Consider the following 13,982-nt stretch of genomic DNA (forward strand, 5'->3'; position numbering starts at 1 on the left):
CTCTCCTGCAAATCTCTGAAAGGGCATTTACCATAAGTGGCTTCTTACAATGGCTCTCTGTTAATTGTTTCACATGTCAAAGGATCAGAAAATTTGCTGTCCACGAGTGATCCGCCACAAAATGTTTCTACAAACGAGTGCACATTAAAGCCATTGGGAAGACGCAATCACCGTCTCAAAAATTGCAAGGCCTTAAATTAAATGGAAAGACACTTTTCACGAGCGATCTTCCGAAAATTGACAGTAAGTTCTAATGCAATTTCAAGCTCTCGGGGCAGGGGGCCGGGCAGGGGGCTGATCACCAGCGATCTTACACAAGACTCATGCAAACTCGTGAGTTTATGTCAGTAAGCCTATGTAAAAACCATTGTGAACTCAGGAATTGGTGTGCAGTCATACAAAACTCTGTGTAAGCTCAAGAGTTTGTATTACTTTGTATGCAAACTCATACAGGTGCAAATACACCAGTTGGGCTCTCACGCAGACCCGTGTAGAACTTAATTTAAACTCGTTTGCCCGAGCGCCGGGCCAGGAACTGATCACAGGCGATCAGTCTTGGACTCGCCACAAGCTAGCAAGGGGGTTACATGACCTTATGGGGGAGTGGTTTGCTTGCGCAGCCCTCTGGCGGCAAGTCGGAGCAAGAGCTTCAGGAAGAGGAGGAGCTTCAGCTGGCCATTGCTCTCTCCAAGAGCGAGGTGGAGACCAATCAGCGAGCTTCTGTAAGTGCGCCGTCGTCTGCTCACTGTCAGTCGTCTGCTCACTGTATCTGTGCTCGTCTGTAGCTTTCACTAGATTCAAGCAATTACTCGTAAGCAGCGACATACCAGCTCAGTCGAGACACCTTGCCGGAGACGTCTACACAATGTGTTGCTCATCCGTGTTGAAGTCGAGACAGCCACCTTTTTCGCTCAACAGGCTCTTTTTTATTGAAATTGTTTTGGCCTTCTACGAAAACTGGTAGCTTGCGAAAATTGAGGGTTCCACAGTGACCTCCTGGCAGATGTTTTTTCAGACACAAACATGCAAAGAATCTAGCCTCTGCTTTTTAAAAATTTGGGGGCTGCCTTAGAAAGGTGTACAATCCCATACAAAGAACATTGGGCGATACAAACGCGAGGCAAAATTTATTCGAGCAAGCTCCGAAGCACTCGACATCGGTGTTCAAGAAACTCCATTCTTGTTGTCATTGACACTTCTGCATGTCTTTGTTCCACCTGACGAATTGGGCCGTCTCACTAAGACGCTCGTGCAAATAAACTCGGTAACATTAGGAAATTTAGAGGAGGTACTTTTTGTAGATACCTGACATTTTCTTGGCTCGACGTTCGAACGGATGAACGGGTGAATATTGAACTCTTAGGAGTTAGGTGGTGACTTGTGCCATCTACTCTAGTTAGACTTCTTTACTTAAAGGGGCCCTGCAATCATATTTAAGCGTCTACCTTTTTTGCGGTTTCCACGTCTCTTGGGGTTCGGGCAAGCCAGCAGGCACGGAGAGAGTAACTAAATATCAGTGCATCATATTTTAACCGGACGACGCGGAAACCTCCTCCACCAATGGGGGCAACCCGTGGTACCGAAAGCGCGCAAAATGTGACGTCTTTGGTCCTGGGCTTACTGCTGGTCAGAGCTGCTAAAAGCTTCTTTTTAGTCGAAATACAAAATATAAGTGGCGCGAACCGTTTCAGTTATTTATGAAAGTAGTTCTTGTTCAGTATTTTAGATCAGAAAAGAAATGCTGTTTATAAAGTACGGAAACAAGAAATGACCCGTCGACTTACCCGCCACCAAGCGGTGGAAAAGGCGGCGCATACTAGAAAAGAGTAATGGGATCAGGTGCCGACACGGAAAGGTCCCAGATGTACGCGACGGCGCTGCGGTCGTTACGGACTGGAGGATCCGACCGGCTACGAGCGTTCCGAAGGCCTTCAGCGAGTAGCTTTGTCTTGCATTTTGGCCATTTCGCGGTACTGCAGTGCGAAGTGACTCCCATTCTGAACTGATATTTACCCCGTGTTAGCTGTTGTTTGTGGCCAATGAAGTGCCATACCGAATTAGTGTTTAATCGCACGGCAAATGCAAGGAGAGTCGCTCTGGCTGCCCGCTGTATACAGCCTATCCAGAACAGGCTTTAGTGGCGCCCCCTCGCGCCGTCGACACGGAGTGCGGCAGCCTTGAGCGCTCGCTGAGCTCACTATCCCTCCTCTAGTTCACAGCCACTCAAGCAACCAAGGACGTCATGAGGGAGGTTATTTTTTGCTTGTTTTTGTAATTTTAATTTGCCTATAACTTTTAAAATAAAGCGAAATTCGAGAAAAGAAAAGTTACATTAAGTTGCTACGGTCAGTGTGCTCAGGTTCGGTTCAAATTAAAAACCAGCAAAAAAGTGCTTGCGGGCCCCTTTAAAGTTAAATATGAGGAATTAATAAGGCTTTAGGTCTAAATTTGCTTCCTCATTATATATTTTCTTTTTCTTTTTTTCCGGTTGCATGCAGAGGACGTGGCAGCCCGCCAGCACGGTACCCAGCGCGGTCGCCACCGTTCCAAACGCGACATCGGGAGATGTGAGTTGGTGCACGAAATCTCTTTCCACGGCATGTTTGTGTCGCTTACGGGTGGACACGAGTTTTCTGCCTTTGTTAACACTTGGTTGCACGCATAGCCAAAACATGCCAGAAGGCGTGTTTGGCTGTAGGACTCTGGAAGAAAGGATGCGACGGTAAAGTCGTGGATCTTCTTTACCGCGTCCTTGCTTTCAAAATCCTGTTTGCCTCTTCTGTGACCTCATGTCTTTCTTGACTTCTCTATATGCTGCTTAGATGCAATTGCTAGTGTTAATAAAATGTAGGTCTTTGTTTTTAGCTTCATGCACTAACTGTTGGAGAAAACACCGTAGTGAATTGCAGTGATGTGATTGCTGCGCCAATTGTGCCAAACTGTGCCAAGGGGCTAACCCTGCTACATCCTGCTACATTTCGCCGAAATATAGGTAATCTGCGCCGAGCCTGCGCCAAAAGAGCAGTTTCGGTCTCCTTTCAAAACCGAAACTAAACTGAGTATCGTAATTGAGCATGCGTGAGCTAGGTGGCGCAAGCAACCGCCCGACAGAAAGTATGCTGCATCAACCATCCATCAATCATTCCCGCCGTTCCTCATTTCACGCTCTCGTGGGTCTCGTCTCGCATCCTCTTGAAAATATTTCTTGCCGGGTACCAGCCATGTCGTCATGTTGTAAAACGAAACCACGTCTTTGCGCATTGGGAGTTACTTGTGATCTGAAGCACTCGCTTCTGAAAGAAACGGCCGTGGCAAAACTATTTTTGGTCCCGCCTACCAGTCATTGTGGTCATGACGTCGGGTGTTCCCGTCCACACATTGCTGCAGATATGGCACTTTTTAAAATGAATTGTAAGGACCGCTGCAGGGTAATCAGCAATCCTGTCCTTGTTTAAATTAAACGCTACTACAAAAATACCTCTAGCTCAAAGACTGTTGTGTCGAAGTACTGTTTACCTAGGTTTCTCTCGGTGGGATTTCTTTTGAGAGGGACCCCGGTACGTGAAAAGTCTGTCGCAATCGAAAGTTTAAGACAAGTTAGCTAAAGCAAAAAAAGACAATGTCTGCATGCTGAACCCGCACAGCGCGCTTGTTTATCTTGAGTTCAGTTGTTGCACAAAGCGCTCCAAGAACTTTTTGACCCTGACTCGCGATGTCTTGCATTGATGCGCTCAGGTTCTTTTTTTTTTATTAGCTATATTGTCCTTTTTTTGTTTGCTTTTTTTAACCTTTTAAATTAGCTTGTGCCTCGCATACTGGCCTGGCAAGCACGCGCCGCTGTACTGTTTTTTTTTATGCTAGATTGTTACATTTTGCATTCAATTTTGGGGACCAGATGGCGACGGAGCAGAGTGACAGAGTTTCGGTTTTGATCGAACAGTCGTCTCCGCTCGCATAACAAAGCGCGTGCAACTGCAAGCTGCCGAAGTTGCCCTCACGTGCATGCAAACATGATTGCATGACAGAGGTACCAGCCGGGACGCTTGCAATCCATTGCTTTACATTTGCTTGCTTCTGACGAAAATCTGGCATGTCGGGAACCAGTAAAACAGTGGGAGACGTTTTGGAATTGCTAGGCAACGCCTACAGCACTATACACTTGTGGGATGTCTCAACGTCTCTTTGGAGACATTGAAAGTGGACATTCATTACTTGCCGAAAGCTAAGCGAGGCTTGCAACAGCCTTGCAGAAAGTTTTAACAGGCAAGAGGAAAAGCGCCCACCAGTCATACTGCACCTTTTTCATGTGTACAGTTTCGTATTGCATTGCAGTAGTTACGTGTTTCATCAGTTGGATACTGCTTCAATTTATTATATTATATAACTAGTGAAGTTTATGTTTTCATATTTACTGCTAAGCTGGTCATTTCCAAATAAATTTAATATGTGCAATTTGGTTCTTATTTATCTATAGTGGGTACATATATATATGTCATTTAACTGAAGTATTGCAAAATATGTTGTGTCATTGGCATTTCAGTTAACAAATTGAAAGACTCCCAGGTCGTCTAACTTGACCATAATTTGTTTATTGTGGCGAGCAAAGTGCCCTTCCTTTGTCCAGCACTTAAAACAAATATCTTTTATTTTTATAAAAAAACTCTGCTCCAAAAGCCACTTTTTGCTGCTCCGAAACACTGTTTTGGCTGCTCCAAAAGCCACTTTTGCTGCTCCAAAACACTGTTTCGGCTGCTCCAAAGGCCACTTTTGCTGCTCCAAAACACTCTTTTGGCTGCTCCAAAAGGTGCTCCAAAACGGCTTAGGCCAATCACATCACTGAAATTGAGAAGCGTTGTCTTCCTCAACTCGTAGTCAAACTGGCCCATGCCACTAATGTTCATCTCAGCCTCATGCCTGGCTTAGCAATGTTCACAGCAGGTGCTCTGCTCAGGGCATCATTACGGATTGGCCATCTCTGTTATTGCACTAGTTGGTCCCAAACTCGAAACCGACGGATTAATTGTTGCCAAGCAAAAGTCAAATACTCACCTTCAACCGCGGCGCACCCAGCAACGTAGGGAAATGAGCCAATCAGGATAAAGTCAGCAAGCTTTTCTGACGGAGAGAAAAAAAGTAGTCCGCTTACATGGTAAGAATTTTGCAGCAGAAATTTCGTTTCTCTTGTCCTTATGAGCTTGATCTGTTTTGTCCCACTAGACAACCTGCAATTACTATAATTCTAACCCAATATTGTTTTGGGGTCTATTACTTTTTTTTTTTTTTTTTCCCATTTTTTTGTCTGCATGTCTAGACGATCAATTTCACGCTTTTGCCACCTGTTCCCGAGTATGGTACCTCATCCTACACTCTTGAACGCCGTAGCCGTAGACACTTTAGTGCAGACTTCTCTTTTTTACTTGTCTCATCTAAAAGAAAAATGAGGAACTGCTCTTTGAAGATTTTTGTTTGGTGTGATTGTGCGTCTTGTGCTCTCTTGCAACTGCTCGCGACGAGAGAATGCGCTGGCACCATCTACACGGTATCACTGTAACCGATCCAATTCCGCGTTTATATTTTTTAACATTTTTGCTCATCGTTCCTATCACGTGGGCTTAAAATGATTTTCCCAATGTTATTGGCACCATTTCTCGTAGATAGTGCACTCTCACAAATACCACGAAACCTTCAGTCAAACTGAAGATCGGAAACGTTTCCAGGCTACCGGTACATGGCATCAATGTTCTCTAGAGATCCCAGTAGGCACGGCCAGTGTGTTCTCTAGAGATTGACAAACCGTAAAGAGCGTTTGAATTTAATGCCGGCTGGGCCCTGCTCCAATTGGTTGCACGTGCAATGCGTCATCTAGGGACGAGTAGAAAAGCGGGCGGGGGATCGGAGACTCGCAGACAGCCAATGCTTTCATCGCCCCCTCGCGGATCGTATTGCAAACGCCGTCCCTCGGCGCACGGGGGTTCTCTTGTCGTAGGATCACATTCAAACGCAAACGTGCAAACCAGCCTACGCGTTCTGTCAAAATGCACCTTGCATGCATATCTTGTGTTGCCTATGATGCAGGCATTGGACAAGAGCGGCTCGGACAAAGCACGCAAGAAGGACTTGGCAGACGGCGACCCCGAGCTGGCGCGGTACCTGAACCGCGCCTATTGGGAGCAGCGGCAGCAGCAGCAGCAGACGGATCAGAACGGGGACCCTTCTCTGGCCTCGAGGCTCAGCCCTGTCCCCAGTGCACCCACGTCGGCCGGGTCGCCCTATTCCACTGTCAAGGCGATCGAGGCAAGTGCGCCGTTGTCTGCCGCTGAAATGTTGGTGCGGGCCATGGGACATACCTGTTGTGTCGTCTGCCGAGAAAAGATGCGTGTAGTGGCACATTTCTGCGTCATCTGCCACAAAAATGTTTCTGGAGACGACGGCGCATTTACGCTTCGTCTGAATCAGAAATGTTTGTGTAGGCAACGGCGCATTTTTTTGTTGTCTGCCATGAAAATGTTTGTGCAGATGACGGCATGTCTGCCGAAGAAAGCTGCTTGCAGATGATTGCTCATTCCTGCACTGTCTGCAACAGAAAGGTTTGGGCTGGCAATGGAGTATTTCCAAATCGTCTGCCACAGAGATGTTTGTTCAGCTGACGTCCCTTTTGGGTGTCGTCTTCCCGAGGAAAAGTGTGCGAACGACTGCACATTTCTGCATCGTCTGCCGCGGCTATGCTGGAGCTATGGCGAGGGTGCTTCAGAACTCTTGTAAAAATCCTGGAGGGGTAACCACCGGCTTCAGTAGTGGCATGCACTGGGATCATTCGATTTACCTGCCCTAGCCTACACCGGTTCACAAAGCGTAGCACGGTGCAGAAAAGTGCAGGGCAGTGTACTTGCGCGCCATCTGCCATCGAAATTTTTGTGCAAACGACACATTTCTGTCGTATGTTGCAGAAATGTTCGTGCGGATGACGGTGTGCAGACAACGGCACATTCTTGATTCGCCCGCCGGGAGAAAATGTGTGTAGACAACTACACATTTCTGTGTCATTTGTGTGGACGATGGCATGCTTTTTCATCGTCCGCCAGGGAAAAATGTGTGTAGACAACACGTTTCTGTGTCATTTGCCGCAGTTACGCTGAAGCTAGGGTGCGAGCGTCTCGCACCCCTCATCCAAGTCTGTGAAGGGTCCGAGACCCCCCTGACTTCAAGCACTACCCTCTGTAGTGGGACACGCTTCCAGCCACATCACTAAGATTGTTACACCCTCGCCGCTCCCCGCCTGAAAAACGCCACGTCGTTCTCACAGAAAGCAGACAGCGGCGGTGTCACGGTGTCCGTGTCCTTGGGTTCGGCGACGGAGTCCGACTCGCAGCTGGAGGAGTTTGTGGCCCAGCTGCGCACGACGCTGGAGGTGTTTGTGAACCGGCTGCAGAGCAACGCGGCCCGGGGCCGCCCCGTGGCCAATGACTCGCATGTGCAGAACCTGTTCCTCTCAGTGAGCAGCATGCACACCCAGCTGGTGCAGCACCTCCAGCACCAGGAGGACCTCAGGGGTGGGTGCACCCCCTCTATATACTCTCTTTACTTTTTCTCTCTCTCAACTCTCCCTCTATCTTCTCTACTCTGTTTAATGTCTCTCTCTCTCTCTCTCTCTCTACTCTCTTTAACACGTCTCTCTACTCTCTTTGCTTTCTCTCTATCAACTCTCCCTCAACCTTTTCTCTCTACTTTATTTTCTCTTGTTTCTCGACTACCTTCTTTCTACTCCCTTACCTTTCTCTGTCTCTATCGACTGTTCCTCTACTTTGTTTCTCTGCTCTCCAATTTCTTTTTTTTTCGACTGTGCCTTCTCTCTACTTTCTTTACTTTCTTTTTTTCGACTCTCTTTATTTCTCTATCTCTACTGACTCTTCCTCTACCTTCTCACTGTACTTTAATTTCTCTCTTTTTCTCTTTCAACTCTTCCGCCACCTTTTCTTTCTATTCTTTTTGATCTCCGTTTTTCGACTACCTTCTCTCTACTCTCTTTACATCCTCTCCCCCGACTACCTTTACTATCTCTATCGACTCTTCTACCTTCTCTTTGAACTCTCCAATTTATTTCTCTCCCTCTCTCGACTCTCCTTACTTTCTCTCTCTTGACTCTTCGTCTACATTCTCGCACTACTCTCTTTGATTTCTCTCTCTCTTTCTCGACTTTACCCTCTTTCTACTCTCTTTACATTCCCTCTATTATACAGGGTGTCTAGCGACTGGGAAAACCAGGAATTGTCAGGGAAATTTTAATGACCGGGAGAAATCGGGGAATTATCAGGGATATTGTCGAAAAGTGATCGCAGTCGGAGAAAATGAGCCGGAAATGCCACCGAGTGCCCTGAGCAAAGACTTGAGGACTTAGGGGCAGAAATGTATGCAATAAGTTCTGCCTAGAGCAGACTGTGGGCTCTGCTCACCCAATATAGAGTGTGCTACTCGATGCAAAGGGAACAGCCGAAAAATCCAGTCCAAGCTTTGGATTGGATTGGATTGAGAGTGCAACACTAAACTAGATCCAGTTAGAACTACTAGATTTAGTAACAAGTGGGAAAGCCGCAGACTCCAATCCAAGCCGAAAGTATCCGAAAGTGCATCTGGCGGCCATATTGCCATTTGGTTATTGACGTGTGTGGTTGAGCGTCGTGTTTTCATCATGTTTCCGGAAGTGGCCTCTTCACTGACGACGTCAGCGGCGAGAAAGGGTTTGTTTAATTCGGACTGGATAAACCCAAATATTTCGGAATATGCAAGTTAGATTAGGCCCGTGCAAAACAATCCTCGCTGTTCTCAATGCTCAATGCCTTGTGTTGTAATGGTCTTATATATTTAACCGCCTCTAGAGTGGTCAGGGAAAACCTGGAAAAGTCGGGGAATTTAAAAAAAAATAATTTGCTGGACACCCTGATTATAGCTCTCTCTCTACCTTCTCTCTACTTTTTAATTTCTCCCTTTCTCGATTATCTTCTCCCTATTCTCTACTTTCTCTCTCGACTCTCTTCACTTTTTCTACCTATGCGGAGGGCAACTTCGTCTGCTTTTTGCGCATGAGGTAGCGGTGATGTCGGAACGCCGAGCCCTGGTTGGCTTATCGCGACCCCCTATCTGAGCGTCGTCCGCTGCTTTGCAACGTCTTCTGCGTCTGTTTTACCTTTCCTGCGACTTCCGGAAGTGCAGGTCTTTACGAGCGAGCTTGACTTCGCCTTTCAGAGAGCGGTGAATCTCCGACAGACGCAGGAAAGGTAAAGCAGCCATCGCTTTGACTAGCAGACGTAAAGCAGACGACGTTAACTGTGCCAACCGTGCCAACCCGCCAACGCCGTTAAAGAGGCAGGAGTCTTGCCGCACACGAAAGGAGGGAAAAGGTATTTGGGAGGGAACTTGCGGACGCTAGCCACCCTCACTCTCCATTCTTAGCAAACAAGCCTCGGCACACCTCGCCATTGAGTCTGTTGACATTTCTCCTTGGTGCGCGTCTGCTAGTTGTTAGACAAAAATGCATCGTACCTCTCGAGTTATTTCATCTGCCCTCTCGAAAAGGCGAAGTCAAGCTCGCTTGTAAAGACCTGCGCTTCCGAAAGTCGTAGGAAAGGTAAGACAGACGCAGACGACGTTGCAAAGGAGCAGACGACGCTCAGATAGAGGGTCGCGATCAGCCAATCAGGGCTCGGCGTTCCGACGTCACCACTACCCCCTGCGCAAAAAGCAGACGAACTTTCCTTCCGCATTTAATGAATCTCTCTCTCCACTTTACTATATCTCAACCCTATTTACTTTTTCTTTCTCCTCTTCGACTCTACCTTCTCACTCTACCCTCTCTCAACTCTCCCTCTACCTTTTCTTTCTACTCTCTCCACTTCCCTCTCCCTCAACTCTCTCTCTGCCTTCTCTCAATTCTTTCTCTCTCTCTCTCTACCGTCTCCTTCTAGTCTGTTTGTCTCTACCAAGCACTTCACTAGGGAACACATCTTACTTCGCGAATATCTAATGATCTAAAAGCTGACAGCTTTTGCTCAGTTAGAACGGCTGGATGCACACAGCCTCAACGTTTTCCCCTTTGAATGAAGAGTGGTGGCTGCCGTTTCAGCTGTCTCTGTGAATCCGGTGTTTTGTTGCATCGGTGGCAGCCCTCTCCCTCGGCACAGTCCGTGCACAGTACGCATGAGCTGCCTACTCTGCACATATAAAATGAACATACAGAGAACTTAACAAATGCCTGCTTTATTACCTGACAAAGAAGCTTGTATTATACATAAATCATCATTGACATATTTTGTTATTCACGAAATTCGTCGCAACTCGTCATAATGAACTAGCTAGGAAAGCAAATTCTTCCGTAGTCTGCACCTGTAAATAGAAGTCCGCACCGGCAAAAAATTAAATTTGTATAATATAAAAAAAAAATTTGTTTTTATCAATACTGTCAGTTTTTTTTTTTTTTCGAAGGCCATTACAGGAGAGGTCGATATGTACGCCATTGCACCAAACTTGCGATGTACAGTTGTCAAACTTATACGGAACACTTGTGGAATATTGAATGCAGAAAAAAGATAAAATATGAGAGAACTGTGCATATTTACGTGAACTGAAGGTATGCTACGGACATAGTGGGACACAAAGAGAAATAGCTTAGGGCTAGCGCCAGCTATGCACGCTCGCATGAAAAAACAAATAAAATAGAACAAGCCAAGAGTAGGCTTAGCATGTGTTCCAGATAAGTTTGCTGAGCACTGTACATGTGCACAGGTAGAAAGTGCGGGAGAGGAGATGAGAGCGTGCGGGGAAGGCTTTGGTTGGAGCGACCGGTGGGTAGACACAGAACTTACTGCCTTTCTCTCTACTCACCATTCAAATGCGTTTGAATGCCAGCAGCGTTTGGCGTTTCTGTTCGAACAGCGAGTAGAGACAAGGGCTGCCAGCTTTGCATCTTCCAAACCAGAGCTCGGCGCACTTACGTCTGCGCACTTTCGACTCCTTCCCCTCCATTTCTACCCGTGTGGTCCGAAAAACAGGGGACTTTGGAGCCGGAGTTGCCCAACGTTTTTGACGACTTGTCGCGTTCCGGGAGCGAATTACCGTAGCCTTCTTGGGCGCCGCCGCCGAGGAGAATGTGTGCCGACGTTTTGTTGGGTCTCCATTTCTCGGGCAGAGTACTACGAGGGCCTGCAGGACAAGCTGGCGCAGATTCGGGACGCGCGTGGCGCCCTGGACGCCCTCCGGGAGGAGCACCGCGAACAGCTCCGGAGGGACGCCGAGGAGGCCGAGCGGCAGCGCCAGATCCAGATGGCCCAGAAGCTGCACATCATGCGGCAGAAGAAGCAGGTGGGACACTTTGCTGCGCTTGCTCGAGCGACGGCCTTACCGTTCACGAACAGGGCGCGCGCCAGGTGGCGCTAGCTACCGCTCGTTATACAAGGTACAGCCGTCAACGTTCGTCCACCGTGCAGTTTTGTTTCTTCCGCAGAGCTCGCGTGCAGCTATTCGTCGTATTTCGGGTGACTTACCCTGGTCACGAGGGGATTTTTGCAGTATTTGCAAGATCATATCTATGCATTATGAGAAATAGTAGCTTTAAAGAGGGGTTCCCAATCTGGGTTCCGCAAAGACAGGGGTTTCGCGAGCTGGTCGCATGGGTTTAACGAGCAACGAAATTGCAGTGCCCCCCGCCCCCTCCTAGTTTAACCTCCCACGGACTGAGCCATGGATTGAGTTTGTGTTGCGGACAAAGCAACCTCACCCTTCGCACTAATATGTATATATATTTTACATTGTGCCCCAAGTTAACAGCTCTGCCTTCTTATTCTGTCTGTAGTCCTCCATTTTGCCTTATTCTGTCTGTGCAATGAACTCTTGTTCACTGTCTAAATGCCTTTATTGCCCCGCGTTTTCAGTCGGAAATAAAGGGGGGGGGGGGGGGGGGGGGGTTTGGGACTTTTTGAGGGTTGCTGATGTTCTTGTAAACAGTGCGGCTATTAGTTGAGTGATTGCAGTAGTTCCACCACTGCCCGCCATCTCCCACACAAATGTTTGAACGCTTGCAACCGGTGGCAAGTGATGTGCATCGTTCGAAGTCACAGGGATGTTGGTGAGGTTACATCCTTGTGGTTATGTTAGATGTGATTTAACTAGAATTGGGGTATTGAGAGCTGGGCTTCAACGACAAGATGAGATTCTGCCTAGAATGTAAAAGCAAACCGTTTTCTTGTCGGACTCTCGTTGTAGTTGACGATTATCCTCATTGCAAACACCAATTGAAAAATGGCGTTACATTCGGCACTCTGTTGGGCTTGATGTTCCAATTTTAAGACTGCATCTTTGAAGAAAAAAAAGAAATGAGAGGATTGAGGATGTTAGGATTCAGCTTTTGTGTTGTGCCATTCCATTCTGCTTTTTACTACAATACCTGTAAACTAGATTTAAAGCAAACACTAAGTTATGCCGCCCATTCAGTATTTGTGTTTCTCTTTGTCGTTTACATGTCATTCCTTGGATCTAGTGGTAACCACCATTCCTTGGATGGTAGTTACTGGATACTGGAATTTTTTGTCTATTGCATGCTGATTCATTTTTTCTAATAACTGTCTACATTATTCAATCCAGAAAGACTAATAGATAGGGCTAATTAGCATGATCATTAATGCAGCATGGTAGTTGTTGTCCTGACAAGATTTTATTCTCTTGATGTCTCGCAGGAGTATCTTCAGTACCAGCACCAGTTGGCACTGCAACGCATGCAAGAGCAAGAAAGGGAGCTGCAGATGCGGCATGAACTGCAAAAGCAGCAGCTACAGTACCACCACATTAACACCACCACACCAGGCTTCCCAGGCCAGCCTGGAAGCCTGCCTCCCCAGATGGTCTCCATGGCAGGCCAACCAGGCAGTCTGCCTCCAAATTCCATTCCACATCATCCTGGAGCAGTGCCTCCACAACCAGGACAGGTGCATCCTCAGATGCACCCCCAGCAAGGGCAGATGCCTTCTCAACAAGGACATATGCCACCTCAGCAGGGGCAGATGCCACCTCAGCAGGGGCAGATGCCACCTCAGCCGGGTCAGATGCCACCTCAGCCGGGTCAGATGCCACCTCAGCAAGGGCAGATGCCACCCCAGCAAGGGCAGATGCCACCCCAGCAAGGGCAGATGCCACCTCAGCAAGGACAGATGCCACCTCAGCAAGGGCAGATGCATACTCAGCAAGGACAAGTGCATCCCCAGCAAGCGCCACTGACGATACATTCACACCAAGTCCCAATGCCACAACCGGGCCAGGTCCCGCAAGGAACAGGGCATCCACAGCATGGACAAGTGGTTCATCCGGGGCAACCAGGCACCATGCATCCTCAGCCAGGACAAGTGGTGCATCCAGGACAAGGGCTGCCACCTGGCACAATGCTTCCTCAACAAGGACAGATGCATCAAGGACCTCTTCCAGCAGGGATGCGCCTACCGCAAGGACACGCACCACCACCACCACAGCAACAACCAGGGCCCATGATGCAGCGAGGCCCGATGCCGCAGCAGATGGGTTCCATGGCCGGCGTACCTGGACCGTACCGGTCTCCCACACATGCCGCAGGCATGCCGTACATGATGCCCCCCCAGAACATGGTCGGGGGGCCGCAGTACGGAAGCATGACCCTGCCGCACATGCTGCCACATCCCATGGAGTTTCAGGCATATGCCCTGCAGTGTAAGTGATATACTTCCATGGTTCAGGCTCTTTCTCTCTCTTGATTCAAACAATGCTGAAAGTAGGAGGGGTTGCTGCAGCTGTGATACATGATAGCCAGGTGCCTTCACGATTCGAAGGCTTGGGAACACCTGCCCTAGACAGTATTTATTGTCACATCATCTTGCTTTGCCATGAAGCTAAGACAATGCCCAGTGAGGAGCACATGGAACATTCCCCAGAAATTCAGAGCATCTGATGATGAAAAGCTGAAGCATTGA

The 13,982-nt window shown here is 47.9% G+C and overlaps 1 protein-coding gene across 2 annotated transcripts in view; it reads left to right on the forward strand.

Moving 5' to 3' along the window:
• The window catches only part of LOC8028067 (hepatocyte growth factor-regulated tyrosine kinase substrate), a 38,406-nt gene that overhangs the window by 21,750 nt on the left and 2,674 nt on the right, over window positions 1-13,982 (forward strand). For both annotated transcript variants that reach the window (XM_029968261.3, XM_040219559.3), the window contains exons 9-14: window positions 621-722; window positions 2,499-2,567; window positions 6,076-6,294; window positions 7,304-7,550; window positions 11,180-11,352; window positions 12,723-13,722. In XM_029968261.3, the coding sequence (XP_029824121.2) occupies window positions 621-722; window positions 2,499-2,567; window positions 6,076-6,294; window positions 7,304-7,550; window positions 11,180-11,352; window positions 12,723-13,722 (1,810 nt within the window). The remainder of the gene's footprint in view (window positions 1-620; window positions 723-2,498; window positions 2,568-6,075; window positions 6,295-7,303; window positions 7,551-11,179; window positions 11,353-12,722; window positions 13,723-13,982) is intronic.

This window comes from Ixodes scapularis, unplaced genomic scaffold, assembly GCF_016920785.2.
Source record: "Ixodes scapularis isolate PalLabHiFi unplaced genomic scaffold, ASM1692078v2 PGA_scaffold6__148_contigs__length_123643588, whole genome shotgun sequence".
In the NCBI taxonomy this organism is placed as follows: Eukaryota; Metazoa; Arthropoda; class Arachnida; order Ixodida; family Ixodidae; genus Ixodes; species Ixodes scapularis.